This window comes from Macrobrachium rosenbergii, chromosome 10, assembly GCF_040412425.1.
Source record: "Macrobrachium rosenbergii isolate ZJJX-2024 chromosome 10, ASM4041242v1, whole genome shotgun sequence".
NCBI lineage: Eukaryota > Metazoa > Arthropoda > Malacostraca > Decapoda > Palaemonidae > Macrobrachium > Macrobrachium rosenbergii.
Genome location: NC_089750.1, coordinates 65,535,904 through 65,557,206, shown reverse-complemented (window position 1 = coordinate 65,557,206; position 21,303 = coordinate 65,535,904). Strand labels below are relative to the sequence as shown.

The 21,303-nt window shown below is 34.9% G+C and overlaps 1 protein-coding gene across 2 annotated transcripts in view; it reads left to right on the top strand.

The window, feature by feature from the left end:
- LOC136842737 (CD151 antigen-like) overlaps positions 1–21,303 on the top strand; it is a 288,000-nt gene that overhangs the window by 262,245 nt on the left and 4,452 nt on the right. For both annotated transcript variants that reach the window (XM_067110476.1, XM_067110475.1), the window contains 3 exons: positions 13,155–13,391; positions 18,082–18,201; positions 20,092–20,163. In XM_067110476.1, the coding sequence (XP_066966577.1) occupies positions 13,155–13,391; positions 18,082–18,201; positions 20,092–20,163 (429 nt within the window). The remainder of the gene's footprint in view (positions 1–13,154; positions 13,392–18,081; positions 18,202–20,091; positions 20,164–21,303) is intronic.

Here is a 21,303-nt window from a genome sequence, read left to right as displayed (position 1 = left end):
TTGAAAGCCACGTGGTGTGATTACAAATATCAAGGGCATTATGTTTTTCTCAACATCAATAACCGCCAGATATATAATTTTATTGAAGATATTTCCAACAGTCTTAATGCCAGTGAATCGATGTCGCTAGGAGCAGAGAATTGTCCTATATATAATGCTAAAGAGACCTCCTATTTATGAAATTCATCCCACTTCTCTCTCTCTCTCTCTCTCTCTCTCTCTCTCTCTCTCTCTCTCTCTCTCTCTCTCTCTCTCTCTCTCATTCCTCATATTTGTTCCTCCTGAAGGATTTGGTTGTGCCCAACAGACCAGAATGTTTCCTGGAGAAGCTTAGAGCCCTGGAATGATTGTATTGCTCATTTCCGAATAACATTTCTAGTAATTTGTAATGTAAGTATTAGTTCTTATGGTCGATATGTGTGCAAAAATATTTTGAATTTATAAGAGAAGGCTATGAAGTGCACGCTTGCTTACCTGGCTGTACTGACGCAGGTAACACAAACCCGGCGTAGTGGTTGTAGCTGGCACAACCACTTAATGTACGAGATATTGTATGTACGAGTGAGGCCCACAAACGCAAACGTGGTGACGTCATTTTGGCCCCCCTGGCCTTGCGCAAAAATCTATGTATGTTATAGGGAATATGTGAAATCAGGGATTCCACGAAATTCCCAGGGAATTTGTGAAATTACCAATTCGCTTAGGAGCATTTGATCCCCGAGGGCTAGTACTAAACACGGCGAAACAGTGATTCATCTACAATGTTTCGCCGTGTTTAGCACTATCCCCTGCGGGGTCAAATGTGTTTCGCCGTGTTTAGTACTAGCCCCTGGGAGATCAAATGCACTTAGGGACATTTGATCGGCCAGGGGTTAGTACTAAACACGGCAAAATACATTTAACCCCCAGGGGCTAGTACTAAACACGGCAAAACAGTGTAGGTGAATCACTGTTTCGACGTGTTTGGTACTAGCCCTCGGGAATCAAGTGCTCCTAAGCGAGTTGATCGTTTCACAAATTCCCTGTGGATTTCACGAAATCCCCAGGACTTAACATATTCCTTGTACACCGTTATGACTAAATACGAAGCAAGTTTTTATTACTGGACACAAACGACCCCATACGTGTATACTTCATGTCCGTGAAATATGTACACAATTACAATACGAACTATATTCTCACTTGCAGTATGGAACACGTGTACACTCGGCAAGAAAAGTGAGGATACAGTTTTCATTAGATTTCGTTTATCGAATTTTAATTTTGTTCTTACAGAAAACGCATAATCTCGGTAAATTTACTCTAGAATATGAAAATACAATGCACATTATATCATATATGTTAAACCTGCAAAACAAAAACGTGAAGGGCACCGCGGGAACTTCGGCGGGAAAACACAAGTAACTGGATGTTTCTTGACGTTGCCATAGCTTCTCTCTCTCTCTCTCTCTCTCTCTCTCTCTCTCTCTCTCCATTGCTAAAACATACTATACAAATATAGTATAGCTCAATCTCTAAAAGAAAAAAAATAATGAAATGAGTTGCTCTACTTATAGGCTTATGCTTACACAACAGCAACTCTCTCTCTCTCTCTCTCTCTCTCTCTCTCTCTCTCTCTCTCTCTCTCTCTCCATTGCTAAAACACAATACAAATATAGTATCGCTCAATCTCTAAGAGAAAAAAAATTATGAAATGAGTAGCTCTACATATAGGCCTAGGCTTACACAACAGCAACCCTCTCTCTCTCTCTCTCTCTCTCTCTCTCTCTCTCTCTCTCTCTCTCTCTCTCTCTCTCTCTCATCATAACATTGCATATGTTCCTTTATTGTTCCCACATGTTTTTCGTTGGACGTTGCTCAAATTTAACTCTTGATTTCATTATGGAAGATCGCGTTTCCGAATATGCAAGCATTGCGTGCATTGTGGTGCCATAAATTCATTTATGTAAGGTTACTTGGTAGGTTATGTCGAAAAATTTTTATTTTGCTCAGAACTGTCGCTGCAAATTACAACTTGAACGAATACTCCAAAGCTTACTACTGCATTTAAGTATCAATGATTTCAGAACCGTAGAATATGATTGAAAGTTATAGGAGGTCAAGCAAAAAACACATAATAAGACTGAAGCTCCTCCCCCTTCTAAAGTTGCCAGATGTCGCATTATTGAGCAATATATGTCCGAAGATTTAAAAAAACTGTATCCTCACTTTCCTTGCCGAGTGTACATGTGTCACGTGCCTTTACACAGATGGAAATAACCTTATAAAACCTTTTTACCTCTTTGTAAAACAAATAAGGACTTATAACCTGTCGAAATGGCAGCTTTGATGACTCAGAAGCTTCTATTTTTTAAATATTTGTCAGAAATAATTCCTTTGGACATTTCAGAAATAAAGAAACTAACGTTTTTAAAGTAAGTAACATGAATACCTTTGACAAAGTTATATATACCTGTGAATAAATAGAACAACGATACGGGAAACGTTTTTGGACCGTGTTCAGTGAGCTTGTAAACAAAAGATACAGTAATTGGCTCTCATGTACCAACTTACCTTGCCGTAGAGGACTCCTTTTTACCCTTTATTGTACGGTATAAAATCTCCGATATTGTTGCCTTAGTGACTATGCTATTTTTATTATTATTATTTTTTAGAATCAAGTACATGTTCTTGTTACTGAGAAAAATAATTTTGATTGACAGTTTACATCCTTTGGAAGTTACTTGTATCTGAGTTTGAGTGGAGTCGTGGTTCTTACCTTATTCATTATTAAAAGTTAAAGTCAAGTGTTGTGTTATCTCTCTCTCTCTCTCTCTCTCTCTCTCTCTCTCTCTCTCTCTCTCTCTCTCTCTCTCTCTTTGAGTTCTTGGAGTTCCTCACAGGTCGGATCGATATCGTTCTCGGCTAGGACTGTGCTGGGCCCGCGTTCGATTCTCCGGCCGGCCAATGAAGAATTAGAGGAATTTATTCCTGGTGACAGAAATTCATATCTCCGTATAATGTGGTTCGGATTCTACAATAGGCTGTAGGTCCCGTTGCTAGGTAACCAGTTGGTTCTTAGCCACGTAAAATAAGTCTAATCCTTCGGGCCGCGCTAGGAGAGCTGTTAATCAGCTCAGTGGTCTGGTTAAACTAAGGTATATTTATTTTTTGAGTTCTTGGCTCTTGCCGTATTCAGTGTTAGAAGGTATAGTCTTGTGTTAACTCTCTCTCTCTCTCTCTCTCTCTCTCTCTCTCTCTCTCTCTCTGTGAATTCTTGGCTCTTACCGTATTCATTGTCAGATGTTATAGTCAAGCGTTAGCTCTCTCTCTCTCTCTCTCTCTCTCTCTCTCTCTCTCTCTCTCTCTGAGTTTCTGTTAATACTTCTCCAGTATCGTAAAGGTATGCATTGTGTATAGGTGTTTATAAAGTCTGTGACTTCTCGCCAGATATTCTATTTGTTCAACCAATTTAATATTTAATATTTTTGTGGCATCGAACAGCCAAGCATATTTCCATTCACATTTATTGTAATGTTTCTTTTTTAACAAGTGAGTATTTAATAACTTTATCATCTGATTCAGTGAACTGTATCTTCTGGGCTGTGTTATCCTGGAAACGTAACGTACCAACACATTTTCTTAATTAAGTCTGACTCAACAACACATTTTCTGAATTAAGTCAGACTCACCAACACATTTTCTTAATTAAGCCTGACTCACCAACACATTTTCTTAATTAAGTCTGACTCTGCAACACATTTTCTTAATTAATTCTGACCCACCAACACATTTTCTTTATTAAGTCTGACTCACCAACACATTTTCTGAATTAAGTCTGACTCACCAACACATTTTCTTAATTAAGTCTGACTCACCAACACATTTTCTTAATTAAGTCTAACTCCCCAACACATTTTCTTAATTAAGTCTGACTCACCAACACATTTTCTGAATTAAGTCTGACTCACCAACACATTTTCTTAATTAATGCTGGCTCACCAACACATTTTCTTAATTAAGCCTGACTCACCAACACATTTTCTTAATTAAGTCTGACTCTGCAACACATTTTCTTAATTAAGTCTGACCCACCAACACATTTTCTTAATTACGTCTGACTCACCTACACATATTCTTAATTAAATCTGACTCACCAACACATTTTCTTTATCAAGTCTGACTCGCCAACACATTCTCTTAATTAAGTCTGACTCGCCAGCACATTTTCTTTATCAAGTCTGACTCGCCAACACATTTTCTTAATTAACTCTGACTCTCGCCAACATATTTTCTTAATTAAGTCTGACTCTCCAACACATTTTCTTAATTAATTCTGACTCTCCAACACATTTTCTTAATTAAGTCTGACTCGCCAACAATTAAATCTGACTTGCCAACACATTTTCTTAATTAAGTTTTACTCACCAACACATTTTCTTTAAGTCTGACTTGCCAACACATGACGCCTGACTCACACACACATTTTCTTAATTAAGTCTGACTCACCAACACATTTCCTTAATTGCCTCTGACTTACCCACACATTTTCTTAATTAAGTCTGACTCACCAACACACTTCCTTAATTATGCCTGACTCACAACACATTTTCTTAATTAAATCTGACTCACCAACACATTTTCTTGATTATGTCTGACTCACCAACACATTTTCTTAATTAAATCTGACTCACCAACACATTTCTTAATTAAGTCTGACGCACGAACACATTTTCTTAATTAAGTCTGACTCAACAACACATTTTCTTAAGCCTGACGCACCAACATTTTTTTTAATTAAGTCTGACGCACCAACACATTTTCTTAATTATGTCTGAATCACCAACACATTTTCTTAGTTAAGTCTGGCTCAACAACACATTTTCTTAATTAAGTCTGACTCACCAACACATTTTCTTAAGTCTGACTCAACGACACATTTTCTTAATTAAGTCTGACTCAACAACACATTTTCTTAGTTAAGTCTGACTCAACAACACATTTTCTTAATTAAGTATGACTCAACAACATATTTTCTTAATTAAGTCTGACTCACCAACACATTTTCTTAATTAAGTATGACTCAACAACACATTTTCTTAATTAAGTCTGACTCACCAACACATTTTCATAATAAAGTCTGACGCACCAAAACATTTTCTTAATTAAGTCTGTCTCATAAGTCTGACTCACCAACACATTTTCTTGTTTAAGTCTGACTCACCAACACATTTTTTTAATTAAATCTGACTCATCAACATATTCTCTTAATTAAGTCTGACTCACCAACACATTTCTTAATTAAGTCTGACTCACCAATACATTTTCTTAATTAAGTCTGACTCATCAACACATTTCTTAATTAAGTCTAATGCACCAACACATTTTCTTAATTAAGTCTGACTCACCAACATTTTATTAATTAAGTCTGACGCTCCAACACATTTTCTTAATTAAGTCTGACTCACCAACACATTTTCTTAATTAAGCCTGACTCATCATCACATTTTCATAATTAAGTCTGACGCACCAACTCAATTTCTTAATTAAGTGTGAATCACCAACACATTTTCTTAATTAAGTCTGGCTCACCAACGCATTTTCTTAATTATGTGTGAGGGTCAGAGTCCTTTATCTTTATCTATTTCCCTGTTTATTAAATATATTCTGCTACTCTGTCCATTTATTTATTTTAAGTTGGTGTTTTGGTGGGTGGGATGGGGGTGTTGTTTAATACCGCTACCATGGCCACTACTACTGGTATTTATTTATTTATCCGACATTATCTATTTATTTGTTAATTTTTATTGTCAAATTAGGAATGTTTTTCAAACAAAGCCTTTACTTTGTTGGGTAGACCCGTTCCGTAGAAAATAGGAGTTTAAGAAGGATTTATTAGACGTTTTAAGTAGGCAAATGCCTTAACTTACATTACGTATATATATATATATATATATATATATATATATATATATATATATATATATATATATATATATATATATATATCAGTATATGTATATACTGTATGTATATATATATATATATATATATATATATATATATATATATATATCAGTATGTGTATATGTATATACTGTATATATATATATATATATATATATATATATATATATATCTTCAGGTGCAAATCGAATAAAGAAAAGCAGTTGCCCAAGCACTTTCATGATCTTACACCTGAAGATATGTGGGAACACGAAAATTTCTCAATATTTCCTTCATAACATATTAGTTAGTGTACAAGCAGCCTTTGCTTATGCAGTATATTTTCCTCTCTTCTTAAGGTAAATTCCAGCACATCAAAGTGAACAATTTCCAGAGGATACAATGGTAAAACTGAAGAAAATGTCAGCAGTAATGGAGAACGATTAAATATACTGAAGGAAAGCAAAGGCTGTGGCTAAGTATTATATATCTATCTCTCTATCTATCTATCTATCTATCTAGATATACATATATATATGTACATACATACATACGCCTTCACTGTGAAGAGTATATGCTTTATCTTATTTTCTATACAATCACCAACAGCTCATTAAATCAAGTGAATGGAAGCTCTCTCTCTCTCTCTCTCTCTCTCTCTCTCTCTCTCTCTCTCTCTCTCTCTCTCTCTCTCTCTCTCTCTCTCTCTCTCTCATATGCTTCACTGAAACGAAGAGGATTGTAAAGAGGTGTATTCAGTACAGCATGGGCTTTTGTGCTTCCATTGATCCATCCCGTCATAAGGGTTGGAAATTTTGATTTAAGATTGATTTATGGTAGCTAAAACTGGCATGACAACATCCAGGTTATTGACGCCATAGTTGAGATATGGAAGTTTTCTGGGGCGTATTAACCGAAGAGATGAGAAAAATTATAACATATTCTGGTGAAACGTACTTTAAGCTTCAAGTTCCCGCTACATAACCTACGTATAGCGTGTACAAAATGAAGCCAGAGCCGTTAAGAGAACTGAAAAAAAAAAAAATATGAAAAATAATTTACACCCCTGCACTTGCTTGTGGCTTCCCACTGTAGTAATGACAGAACAGAAAATATGGAGGCTGGTAATAAGTGGGTTGCGTTCTGTCCAGTTGCTTACGAAACCAAGCTCAGGTGCGATTGCAAAAAGACAAAGACAGTTGTGAAGATGTTATGGAAAATAGAGGAAGGAGGAACGTATGTGACAAAGGCAGCTGTGAAGATGCGATGGAAAATAAAGAAAGGAGGAACATAAGTACCTGGTTATTGGTGGTATATTTTCTTTCAGTAAATCAGACGGGTTGACTGCATGAGGCTGACGTTTGTGATCAAGTATGCCAAGGCTAGATAAAGATAGCTTATGCTAATTACCAAATAGCATAGTAAATCATCCTAGTATTACGAGGAATTCAGAGAGAGAGAGAGAGAGGGAGAGAGACAACTACCTTGCCATGTATATATTCATAAAAGAAAGCTAAATTTCTTCTGTGGAGAGAGAGAGAGAGAGAGAGAGATACTTCTGATAGCCACCCTGCCATGTATGTTCCCACAAGAAAGCTAAATTTCTTCGGTGAAGAGAGAGAGAGAGAGAGAGAGAGAGATACTTCTGATAGCCACCCTGCCATGTATGTTCCCAAAAGAAAGCTAAATTTCTTCGGTGAAGAGAGAGAGAGAGAGAGAGAGAGAGAGAGAGAGATACTTCTGATAGCCACCCTGTCATGTATGTTCCCAAAAGAAAACTAAATTTCTTCGGTGAAGAGAGAGAGAGAGAGAGAGAGAGAGAGAGAGAGAGAGAGAGAGAGAGAGAGAGAGAGAGAGAGAAAGAAAGAGATACTTCTGATAGCCACCCTGTCAAGTATGTTCCCAAAAGAAAACTAAATTTCTTCGGTGAAGAGAGAGAGAAAGAGAGAGAGAGATGGCTGGATGGGTGGATGTGTACTTGCACAGTTATGTACAGTGTTACTGAATTTTGAAAATCGTGTTTATGCCTCAGTACATTGACTTTTCATGTAAAATGGTCATATCGGCCTCAAAGGTTTAATGTAAACACTTACGCTTTCAAAATATTTCCTAAATGAATAGAAAATGGGCTAACTTTGTCGACACTACGTCGTAAACTGCAGTGAAATCAAACTACTTTTTCGTTGGTACAATTGTTGAAGTAAATATTTTATGGGTACGTTGCGTAACTTGACATGGTTATCCCAATTTAGAGAGACCTTGTAAAGACAGTGCCGGAGTATTAAGAAAGAATAATTGTCTGTGTTTCCGCCGACGGAAGGCTGGATCATAACAGACGAAATGTGAGTTCCATTCTTTTTTTTTTTCTCCCTCTCTTTAACTTTATTGATTCCCTGTGCCCAAGGGAGTTACGCAATGGTTCCAACCAGGAGAATGAAGATACGTTGAACAAAAGAAATCATTTTTCTGCATTCAGTACCTATTCAAGACATTTATTTTCGGTTCAGCTCTCATGTGGACTCAGTTTTCTAACCAGTTTTTATGTAAATAGCTTTATTCGACTTCGTTCGTATATTATCTTGATTAGTTTAATTCTCTTTTGCTTGTCCCATTCCATCTTTTTATACATATTTAAGACATTTAGTTTCGGTTCAGCTCTCATGTAGACTCAATTTCCTATCCAGTTTTTATGTAAACAACTGTATTCGACTCTGTTCATATATTATCGTAATTATTTTGGGCTGAAATTTGACAAAAGTTCTGTGAGGAAATTCTCGAGTAAACAGGGACTGAGAGCTATAAAATGGCATCATTTCTGTCATGTAGCACTCAGTGACATTGTACGATTATATTGAGTGACCTGGTTCCTATTATGGCCTTCGTTATTTCGGGGATGTCACTATATGTCAGGGATAAAAGGTATTCAAATCGGTATAAAAAAAATTGCACGAGTCATCAAATGGATGTGAGTAGCACTTTTAAGTCAGTTAACGAGACAAGGAGAGAGAGAGAGAGAGAGAGAGAGAGAGAGAGAGAGAGAGAGAGAGAGAGAGAGAGAGAGAGAGAGAGAGTCGTTCTAACAAGAGTCGACAAGCCACCAGTTACTTGAGGAACTGGAGAGGTCAACAGAGTTCCAACCAAACGGTTCCTTTTTCCCCTTCTGGAATAGAATCCAGAACATTGATTGTGGAGTACGTTAGAGAGAGAGAGAGAGTAGGGGAACATCCAGGCTCGTAAGTTATGCAGTGTTCGTATTCCCCAGTTCTCTGGAGTAATCAGCTGGGCATGGGAAACACGAGATTGGAGATCTTGAACCAGTATTTTCGGAAGGGAAACCACTTAAAAAAAGCTTTTGGTTCAAGTTCAAAGGTTATTCGAAGACGAGATTCTGGTGTGATTTAAGGCCGTAGGGCTTGACAAGATGCCGTCGTGTCGGCTTGAAAACAAATAGACCAAAGAAATGCCCCAAAAAATTATATTGAACAAAGTTTTAAAATTTATCTGATTGATTTTCATGAAGAGTACCATGATAATGAAATAGTCATCAGAGGATGACTTGCCTGATGACATATGATATGGGGGAAAAGGAAGAGGTCCAAGTCATGATTCAGTCCTTTTTCAGAAGGTCAGTTTCTTTCTTGCGTCATTATGATGATGATCATTGTTTCTTCTTATCATCTAATTTTATATAGATATGTGTATATATATGCATATATATACATATATATATGCATATATATATATATATATATACATATATATATATATATATATATGCATATAGATATATATATATATATATATATATATATATATATATATATATATATATATATATATATATATATATTTATATACGTATATGTGTGTCATCTGATTTTATATATGTGTGTCTATATATGTATATATATATATATATATATATATATATATATATGTATATATATATATATATGTATATATATGCATATATAGATGCATATATATATTTATATATACATATATATATGCATATATATACATATTTTTTTCACACAACTCAGATGCCACTGGACATCTCATGCAAAAGAGAGGGAGATACAGAACATCCGTACACAGTCAGGTCTTTAGGCTCGATTAAAATCATCTTTAGAGCAAACGGTGCTCAGTCCTTTCGTAGTATGGCGCGTCCATACTCAGCTGGTGTTATTTCAAAAGAAAATGTGCGTAATGACTTGCAATCTCCGCGATTTCTCTTCTTCCACGAAGCTTTTCCGTGCCGTCTGCTTCTCTCTCAGGATTATTTCGCAATGGTAAAAGTATCATCTACTGTATTTACAAAATGGGTCAGTGAGGAGCCGTTGTAAAGTCATTAATTTAATGTCCACTTTTTGGCCAGGGTAACTTTTCATAGTCTTAGCGAGACGCGAGAATTATTTTCAGCTGCGTCTGTATTTATATATATTCGCAGCTGTCCATTACTTTAGGTCTACAGTAGCGTGTGTGCATCACGGTCGTGGTTTTTTCATTGGTTTTCTTCTGTGTTCGATAGTGTTTATATATAAAAGTGTGTGTATATATATATATATATATATATATATATATATATATATATATATATATATATATATATATATATATATATATATATATATTTATATTCATATATGTATTTATATATATATATAAACGTTATATATACAGTATATATATATATACATATACATATACAAATATATACACATGCATATGTGTGTGTATGTGTTCGAGTGTGTTCAAGCCGTATTCGCTATGCGCGTGTATATTTTGTATGCATTGCAAAATAGGGTCTCAAAATTTTATCCTATTACTCTACTTATGCCAAATTGATGATTTAGAAAAAAAGTGCTTTATGTAAAGCCATTTTCTTACACAACTGTTTTTTTTATAAATAAGTATGTTTGTGTCCACCTAAAATATACACACCTTGAATCCTTCTTGCTCTCCTAATCGTGATAGTAAAAGCAGACTTAACCTGCATCTACAGAAGTCTGCGTAATTTTGTAGTTAGACCAGCGATTTTGTTTACTTCTAGATACACGGATATGTCGTAATGTAGATAATTGGGCCAAACTTTGTATCCATTTTAGTTTTCTGGAAAGGAAACTTTTGTGCCGGCTTTGTCTGGAAGTCCGCACTTTTTTCTGTCGGTACTTTTCCTCTCCGCCCTCACATCTCAAAAACTACTGAGGCTAGAGGGCTGCAAATTGGTATGTTGACCATAAACCCTCCAGTCATCACACATACCGAATTACAGCCCTCTAACCACAGTGGTTTTTATTTTACTTAAGGTTGAAGTTAGCCATGATCGTGCGTCTGGCAACGATATAGGCCATGCCACCACCGGGCCGTGGTTAAAGCTTCATGGGCCGCGGCTCATACAGCATTATACCGAGACCACCTAAAGATAGATCTGTTTTCGGTGGCCTTGATTGAGCCGTAGAAGCTTCGGCGCATTTTTTACTCGTTTATTAATATGATCTACGGACTGCTGCGTAACGCCAGGTTAACCTTATGATCAATAAGCCGCGAATACAAGTTATTGAGGAATATTTCCTAACTTTCGGGTGTTTGGCATGGAGATTCGAAAATACCTTAAAATCTTCATTTGGGGAAAATATGCGTGATTTCGGTGCCTTTATTAATATTAGGAAAATATAAATACCTTAAGTAATTCCATGCTAAGACTCAACGACTGCAGTAGCTCTCTTGATGAGTTTTATTTTTTTTCTAGGAAACCGTGAATGATTATAGAAACTTCACTGATAACCTTTCGGTCTAGGATAATGGGAGATTATTTGTAGCTTTCATGATGAAATTTCATCCAGGAAAACAAGAACTGCGTTAATATTAGCACTCTTTTCAATATATAAGAGCATTGATGAAAACGATAAATCGTAAAAATAGAAAAAAATAAATTTGGCTAAGATTGGATAATGACAGGAATCAAAACAACACTTAGATTCATTCAAAGAAAAACAAAGAAAGAGGCCACATCCTTCCACACTCATGAGAATTTCCGCATGATTTAGAAGCAATTTCACATTCGAGAGCATCATATGATAACCATAACCTAATTTTTTATCCACCATTGACTCGTTTGCTCTAGAAAGAGGTGGCTTCACAATAAAACAGGACTGAAATCATTGCAATTACTGCCATCTTTTATATCTGTTAAGTCGAAAAACATATAACTGTGATCGTGATTCATACACCTATATTGTTTCTCATATGGCAATGGTCTCACGCTCTCATTTTCAGTTTTTTCTGTCGTTCAGTATACCCAGAAGACTTTGACTTTCAAGTATGTGGAGTAGTTTTTTTAGCTTTGCTGTAAAAAAAATATATTGGGACAGCTTTGTCTGTCCGTCCGCACTTTTTCTGTGCGGCCTCAGCTCTTAAAAACTGTTGAGGCTAGAGGGCTGCAAATTGGTATGTTGATCATCCATCCTCCAATCATCAAACATATCAAATTGCAGAACTCTAGCCTTAGTAGTTTTTTTTTTATTTTATATAAGGTTAAAGTTAGCCATAATCGTGCGTCTGGCACCGCTATACGTGCTAACAACACAGACCACCACCTGGCCGTAGCTGAAGGTTTCATGGGCTGTGGCTGTGCAGAAAACTCCATTACGCCGAAGGAACTTCAGCGCATTTTTTACTTCTTTAAGCTTTGCGCTACTTCTACTGCTAATACAAGTATTATTACCACTAATTCTTGTAACAGTAGAAATACTGATGATATTACTGGGACAACCTCTAGGGCAGAACATAGGAATTCTGAGCTTCACTTAGAACGTTCACTCAGACCCCAACCCACTCTTTTTTATGTTTTTATACTACTTCGAGTTTTTCTCTGGTGCACCTGGCTCAGAAAAAAAAAATTTTTAACGAAACACGGCTAGGTTTTTCAGTAGCTTTTTCCTGTTGTGAAAGATAGTAATGATAATGTGTAGGATTATAAGAATTGCTTCAGAAATTCTTGAAAGTTCTGTGTTCTTATTATTATTATTATTATTATTATTATTATTATTATTACTTTCGTTCATGATACCCCAGAATTTCTAAGTCCTGTTGATCATGACTAACATTGCCGGTTTCTTCTTATCATAATTTAATATATATATATATATATATATATATATATATATATATATATATATATATATATATATATATAATATATATATATTTTTTTTTACTCTTTCCAGTATTGCCTACTATTGATAGCCGTTGGCCTAGGGGACGGAGGAGCAGGAATATGGTGCTTCTGCAGTGCTTCCCAGAACGTGAACGAGGTTTCCATCCCGTCAGGAACTCCCGCAGTTTCTTCTCCCTCGCCCTTGGCGTCAGGAAGTGTAGACGATCCTTTGCAGAGACTGCATCAGTGGTACGGCTCTGCCGACCACACAACGTACACAGAAGCCCTTAATTCAGTTCAAGAGCAGGTGAGACAGGTCACAAATTTATTTATTATATTTATGCCACTGAGTTGTTATGAGAGGTTAATGCCCTATGGCTAGTTAGGTTAGGTTAACAAGTATAGGTTGCTCAGAAGTTATGGTGAATATTTGTGAAATAAGGGAAGATAGTTTCTTTTTTTTGCTTGAAGGTTCTTTGGCTGTTGTTTGCATACATATTAAGGTGCTGTGTTCACTGGTGATTGACGATGTTAAGTATGCTGGTTATATGCAACAAAATGAAGGTCAAATAATGTTGTCATAACGAAAATCATATGATAAATTTATGTTAATTATATACCGTGTATACGTATAGTACAGTTTTACCCAGTTACCATGAATAGATAGTGATTTTGGACTTTTATCATGATATATAGCTTGGAAGTAACGAACGTATAAAAAATCCAAAAAATTGAAGGATTTCCAAACCTTACGTCATCTTCATGTCATCTAAACAGTTCAGGGATGGAAGCCGACAGCGCTTAGCTTCATTGAGATATTTCCCTTCTGCGAGAGAGAGAGGTTCAAATGAAATGCGGACCTTGAAAATAGAAGTTTTCATTAATGAGACTCCGAGAAACTCCAGCACACTGACGTGATTAAGAGAAGAAATAGCATCATTACAGCAATGAAAACGCTTGTATAAAGAAATGAACAAATGTTCGGTGATGCTTACAAGAACTGATATAGATATATATATATATATATATATATATATATATATATATATATATATATATATATATATATATATATGTATATATATATATATATATATGTATATATATATGTGTATATGTATATGTATATATATATATCGGTAAATATTCTTGTGAACTGTTCTTGCTGATAGGAGATACAATGTTCATTACTTATTACTTATCTTAACTGACATTTACTATGAACCGTTGGTCTGTTATTTGTAAGTCGATTTTCATGCTACTCAAAATCACGATTCGTTTAGAACTCTTACCAAGATGCGAGAATCTTTTATCAAATGAATTATATCAGTGTTCGTGAATTGTTTTATGAAATTCTTGGAATGCCATAAGTTGAGTTATCAGTGTAATTCATTGTATAATAATGATAATAAAGCTGTATTTCCATAAATTATTTATGATAATCATGATTCACGTATGTTCTCTCACCTAGAGGAATCCATTTCATGTAGGAAGTGTAAATGAACTTCATTCTTTTATCGTTTATATCTAACTTTCACATTCTTAGTTTTATGTCGTAGATCTTCCAGGCAATTGATTCTAGATGAAAGACAAAAATTTAAAAAAAAAAAAAACAGTAAACAAAGAAGGGAAGAGTTTTTTTTTTTTTTTTTTAACTCTCGAGGAAACAGAAAGCGTATTACGTCGAGTCCCGTACAGTATCTTCTTCCTTCCCCGAGACAAATATTTACTTGATCTCCGGGCATCGCGTTTCGTCCTGTGTTTATCCCCTTCTCTGTCTTCCCTTCTTTTATTATCTCTTATCGGGGACGGGGAATCTAGCTGTAGGATTTGCGTACGCACATGTGTTCACACGCGTTTGTATTGCTGTTTTGTCTGTTTGTTTAGTTTGTGTACACTGTGGCTTACGCTATGTATTTGGTATAATGTACCTAAAGTAAAGTACTTTCATATACATGTACTTAATATATGTGTATATATATATATATATATATATATATATATATATATATATATATATATATATATATATATATATATATATATATATATATATATGTATACATATATATATATATATATATATATATGTATGTATGGAAATGAACACATGGGAACGTGCTCCACAGAAATAAATTTCTGACTCAAATCAGGACTGAATCCCGGCCTTTCAGTGAGAATCCGAGCGTTAACAATTCCTCCTGTGTGGAGGAATTGCTGACGCCCTGGACTCTCACTCGAGAGGCCAGAGTTTGGTCCTGATGAGTCAAACATATATATATATATATATATATATATATATATATATATATATATATATATATATATATATATATATATATATATATATATATGTGTGTGTGTGTGTGTGTGTGTGTGTGTGTGTGTGTGTGTGTGTGTGTGTGTTTATGAGCGCATCTCCACTGCCGTTTCTGTTAAGAAGTGTTAACATAAGGGGAAAATTCAATAATGGATAAATCACCCGTGCGTATAGTTTCCTCAACATTGGCGTCTTTATATTATTACCTACGCAAAATCCATTCTCCTCTCTTAAACAGCACATCTTCCCATCCTGTTAACCAACACAATGTCAGTTTCCTTGTCATGTTTCCCGACGAAGCTATAATTCACCAACCTTTTTGTCACCTTGTGATCCGTGTACACGAATGTCGTATACATTTAGCAGTCAGATACGGTAAACCATTCTGCTCACAGCTTTAGATGGTAAAAAATCTTCTATGTACCACCCACTCCATTTTAATGACAGTATGATGTAAAGTGCCAAGTAAAGCATTCTTATCCGTATGGTATTCAACTTACGAAGAATTCTCTGAATTCCGAATTCTGGGAAAACATTCCATTATAGATGCAATCTTATGCTACAAGAATCTTGACAGACGTAATTGGAGATGAGTTCCTGAAAGTTTTTCTTCTTCACTGAACATGAAAACTAATAAACCTCACTGCCAGAAGATAATTACTCTTTCGGACTGAATATTTTGATGGAATTATATGAATATGTATCTGTGTGCTATGAGCAGGAAATATCTTTTACCAGAATGACTTTATATAAAATTTACAGACGGTAAGAGAGTCGAATCTATATAGAAACATAGATGGACAAAGTAAAGCACTAGTATTTGTATGCGTATAAAACGTGTATGGTGTATTTCATTTCATTGTCTTCATAATAATAATAATAATAATTATAATAAAAATAATAATAATAGTAATAATAGTATATTATCAGCGCAATTTTGTCATCTTCTTTAATAGGGGTTACATTTTCTTGTATTTTTTTTTTTTTTTTTTGCTCTGGAAAAAAGAAAAATAATAAAAGAAAATGTAACCCCTATTAAAGAAGATGACAAAATTGCGCTGATAATATACTATAAAAATATGAAAACAAGCCAGTTATTACTTAAAAATAATAATAATAATAATAATAATTCATGACATGTAGACATTCATACGAAACAAAGCAAAATCCCCACTGTCTTGCTAAGCAGGCTTCCAGCAGATAAAATCTCCACGTGCGACGCAGGACAAATAGAGCCAAGACAAAGGAGGAGAAATAAAGTGTGACATCCTGACAGCAAAGCAGACTATGGATGCTGACATCGTGCAAAGCTTGAGGGAGGCGGCCACAGATGCCAAAGATGACAATATAGTTTCCCTTGTGAAGGAAAGGTTCGAGGAAGATGCCCAAGCTGGACTTTTTCTGACGACGGACTAAATCACAATCCCTGTGGTTGACATGAGCAATTTTTTCAAGGAGATAAGACCCAGGATGCTTCTGACATCTGTTGGGGGAAAGAGTATTGGAACAAGAGTAGAATAAATGACATGAAGTGACGCGGATACCATTATCTCCGCAGACGTAAGAGGGTTTTGTTCTGTCAAAAGGTGATGGGGTTCAAGTGTTACGGTAGAAGGTCCGAGAGTCCCACAGAACTTACAAAACATGGGAAATAATGAACTACGCAACAGAAGTAAATTTCATATTATAACGAATTAAAACAAAATTTGCTCGCCAGGAGACGATCTAATCGAGCCTGCAATAGAGAGTGTACATGTTTTTACATTATTACTGTGGATTATTGTTTATATACTGCTGCCGTGTTAATATCGCTACTGCTACTACAACAATTACTATTAATATTTTTATTGTTGATTTTACGTTGATTTCGTTAAGGCTTTTTTTGTCCATCAAAAACGTGGTTATGTTATAATAACATGCCAATATGCAGTCCGCTTCTCTAAGTCTCACTAAAACGTTTTCCCTACCTTCCACATTCCAGAATGAAGACAGTACCTTAGAACTTTATATTTACTCCACTGCAGTGGAGTAGTGCCATCGGTGCATCTCATGTGGAGTTCTGTAGGCATTATTAAAGGTTATTTGCAGCATCTTTTCAATCCCTTAACTGTGCCCATTTTGCAGCCTTTTACTTTACCCGCCATTCCTGTTACCTTTCTTCAGTTTTGCTGTCCAACCGCTCCAACTCCCTCTTTTCACTGTCTGAAGCGCTGAATGGCTGAAGTGCCCCAGTGCATGACTTTATGAGCTAATTTTCGTCAATTAAACTCCACTCAGTTTCTCTTAAAAGGTCACAATTGGTCACAATGTTGCCATAACGAAACTGCAGTTGGATTTGCAGAATACAAGGATAGAAGAAATTGCAGTGTTTTGTTCATCTGCCCCATGACTCCAAGGATTGTCTTATGAATAGATGAAAATATAGATGAGAATAGATAACGACGATTGTCAATATAACTCTTGTAATGGATTTTAATTATAAATGCACGAGTAAAACTTCGTACAAAGAATTTTTACATTTTATATCTACGTCACTAACAACAAATTAAAAGAAAAAAAATATTTCTCAGCTTCTGTCGAAGTAATGAGGATTACGACTCTGTGATATCTTACTTAACTCTTCTGTTGCCATGACGACATCTCCCAAATTGCCAACGCTGTTTTATTTTCCTTCCAGCTCTCGTGTTGTGGGATGACAGGACCTAATGATTACGTCGCGAGCTACTGGCATCATGTTTACTCCCCAGGGAAGACCGTACTTCCACCGTCATGCTGCTTTCGAAATCTGTCCTCTTCTGTGAGTGCTTGGTGGAATTCGTTCTTCTTTATTTATATATATGTATATATATATATATATATATATATATATATATATATATATATATATATATATATATATATATATATATATATATATATATATATATATATATATATATATATATATATATATATATATATATATATATATATATACTGTATACTGTATATATATATACGTGTATATATAGATATAGATATAGTGCAATGTAATTACGTATATTACACAATTCTTAATATAATTGTCTGTTGACCATAGAAAATATCTAGTATATTTGATGTAAAACTGCAAAAATTTCATAGACATCTGTTATGTGAAAAACACTGCAAAATATAAATATTCAGTGCTTTTCCTAATCGCACACGACGGCGGAATTTTCTTCCATAATTTAGAATTAAGTACGTTATCTCTCTCTCTCTCTCTCTCTCTCTCTCTCTCTCTCTCTCTCTCTCTCTCTCTCTCTCTCTCTCTCTCCTTCCTCATGAGAATTTTAAGTTAAACGTTAACAACATTATCATCAGCGTGGTCGATTTTTGCCTTGCCGAAATTTTGTAAGATGGTCTGATGAGATTTGACATTCGTAACGTTAATGCCACTGGGGTTAAATCCACTTTGTAGACGAGAAATCCTGCAGGTTTTATTGCTCAAAAGCAGAATAAGAAACCTATGGCCTCCCCACATCAGCTGTGAGATATTATTTTCACGACGAATTTTTTGAAAATCATTTGAGCGCAGTGGGAAACAAAAGAAGCATACTCTTGTGTAATTATTGGTAGTCATGAATTTCAAAAACCAGGTTCAGAGCTTATGTAGACTTTTTGATTTTGCTTTATCTCGACATTATGATCGTCTTTCTCGATGACATTTTTTTTTTATCATTCTTTCAACGATCATGCCATTAATGGAAATGAGCGTTTGCTTTGAATTCTGGTCGAACAAAAACTTGCAAATAAAATCGACAGAACTTGCCGATGATAAGATATTTTAACGCTGAAATAAATTTGAAGAATGAATAATACAAGAATTTGGTTTATTAGATACAATATTGAATTGAAAATAAATGCTAATATATTTTAGTATGCACACCCAACGTTCATCCATATTCATTCGCATATATATCAGTCCCAACAAAGGGTAGCTCAAGACAAACGAACCAAATTGCAATCACCACTTAGATTATCCACTAATCGCTGAAGCAAGATTGAGCCCCGGTACTGAATACTTCCATGTCAGCCGCTTAGTTTACTTACACAGATTGCCCATTGGCAGTGCAACAACGCTTCCTTCACACACACTACATACTGTCATTCTCGGATTTATATTACCCTCTTCCTTCGTCCTCTTCCCTTTATGCTCTATTCTGGTCTGCCTCTTTTTACCATCTGTGACAGTAATTCTTCATTCTTTTTGTTCTCTCGTCGTCACCTTCTTTCCATTTCTCTTTTCCGCTTTCAGTTCGCTTGTATTTTCTTCTCTTCATCCAATATTTCTTCTGTTATAGCTATTATATTATGCGTTTTTTCATTCCTCCTTGTCCTTTTGTGATATTTCTTATCTCATACCAATGAATTAATCCTTCTCTTACTTATCCTCCACCATATCTCTCCTCTTCCAGCATCAAAATAATTATTATCTCCTGTTCCTCCTCTTTCTCCTCCTCCCCTTCCCATATTTCATCACCCTCTCAGTGATTCTTCAGTTTCTGTCATTCCTCTTCCTTGTCCTTTATCTCACTTGTATCTCATCCTCCTCCGCCATTAATTCTTCATTCTCTCGTCCTCCTCCTCCTCCTCTTCCGCATCCTCCATCTCACCTGTATCTCGTCTCTCCCATCCAGCAGTTAACCCTTCGATTGCTTCGTTGCAGGCAGCTACTTCGTCATCAGCTTCCTTCCCAGACGTCCAGTGCGAGGGCACCTACACCTGGCCCCACCTTCAGGTAAGCTGCTGTCCTCCGATTAATAGATAATGGGTCACCAAGAGGCCTGAGAGCCACCGGAGTGAGTGAGAGTGAGTGTGGGTGATTACAATGATGGCTCTCGGCATCCGTTAACGCCACGGGTGTCAGATCAGCTATATATATATATATATATATATATATATATATATATATATATATATATATATATATATATATATATATATATATATATATATATATATATATATATATATATATATATATATATATATATATATATATATATATATATATATATATATATATATATATATATATATATATAATATCAGCATTTGATTATGTTTTCATGCGGTTTCTTGATTGATCGCTGCTATTTTTTTCTCATAAAGGATGATTTTATTATTATTATTATTATTATTATTATTATTATTATTATTATTATTATTATTATTATTATTATTATTATTGTTCAAAAAATACTCATAGTAGCATGAGTCTTGAAATGGAGAAAAAAAAATCCGCAGATGTGTCTGGGTACAAATATTTATTTAAATATAATTCTAAACAGAGAGCTTTCGGGAATCTGTTCGAAGAAAAGGGGAATCGAACAGATTCCCGAAAGCTCTCTGTTGAGAGGGGGAATCGAACAGATTCCCGAGAACTCTCTGTTTAGCTTATTTTAAATATATTTGTACCCATACACAACTACCTTCACATCTCTTGAAAAAGGGTCACAGTTAGGACCTGAAAGTAATCGAGATTAAAATAATATGTAAATATTTACAAGTAAACAAGTTATACACAGGAATATTGTGGGAATCTCTTTCCATCTTCAGAAGAAAACTGAAAGAAGTTTTTGTTTGGTTCATTATTGTTATTATTATTATTATTATTATTATTATTATTATTATTATTATTATTATTATTATTATTATTATTATTATTATTATTATTAAGCTTTGGTAAGACAGTAGATACCTTAAAAGAAATGGACATTATTATTATTATTATTATTATTATTATTATTATTATTATTATTATTATTATTATTATTATTATTATTATTATTATTGTTGTTGTTGTTGTAGTTTGTGTCTTTTCGAATAATACATATAAAGCACTGACGTAATAAGACCCCCCCTCGCCCACCCCCCA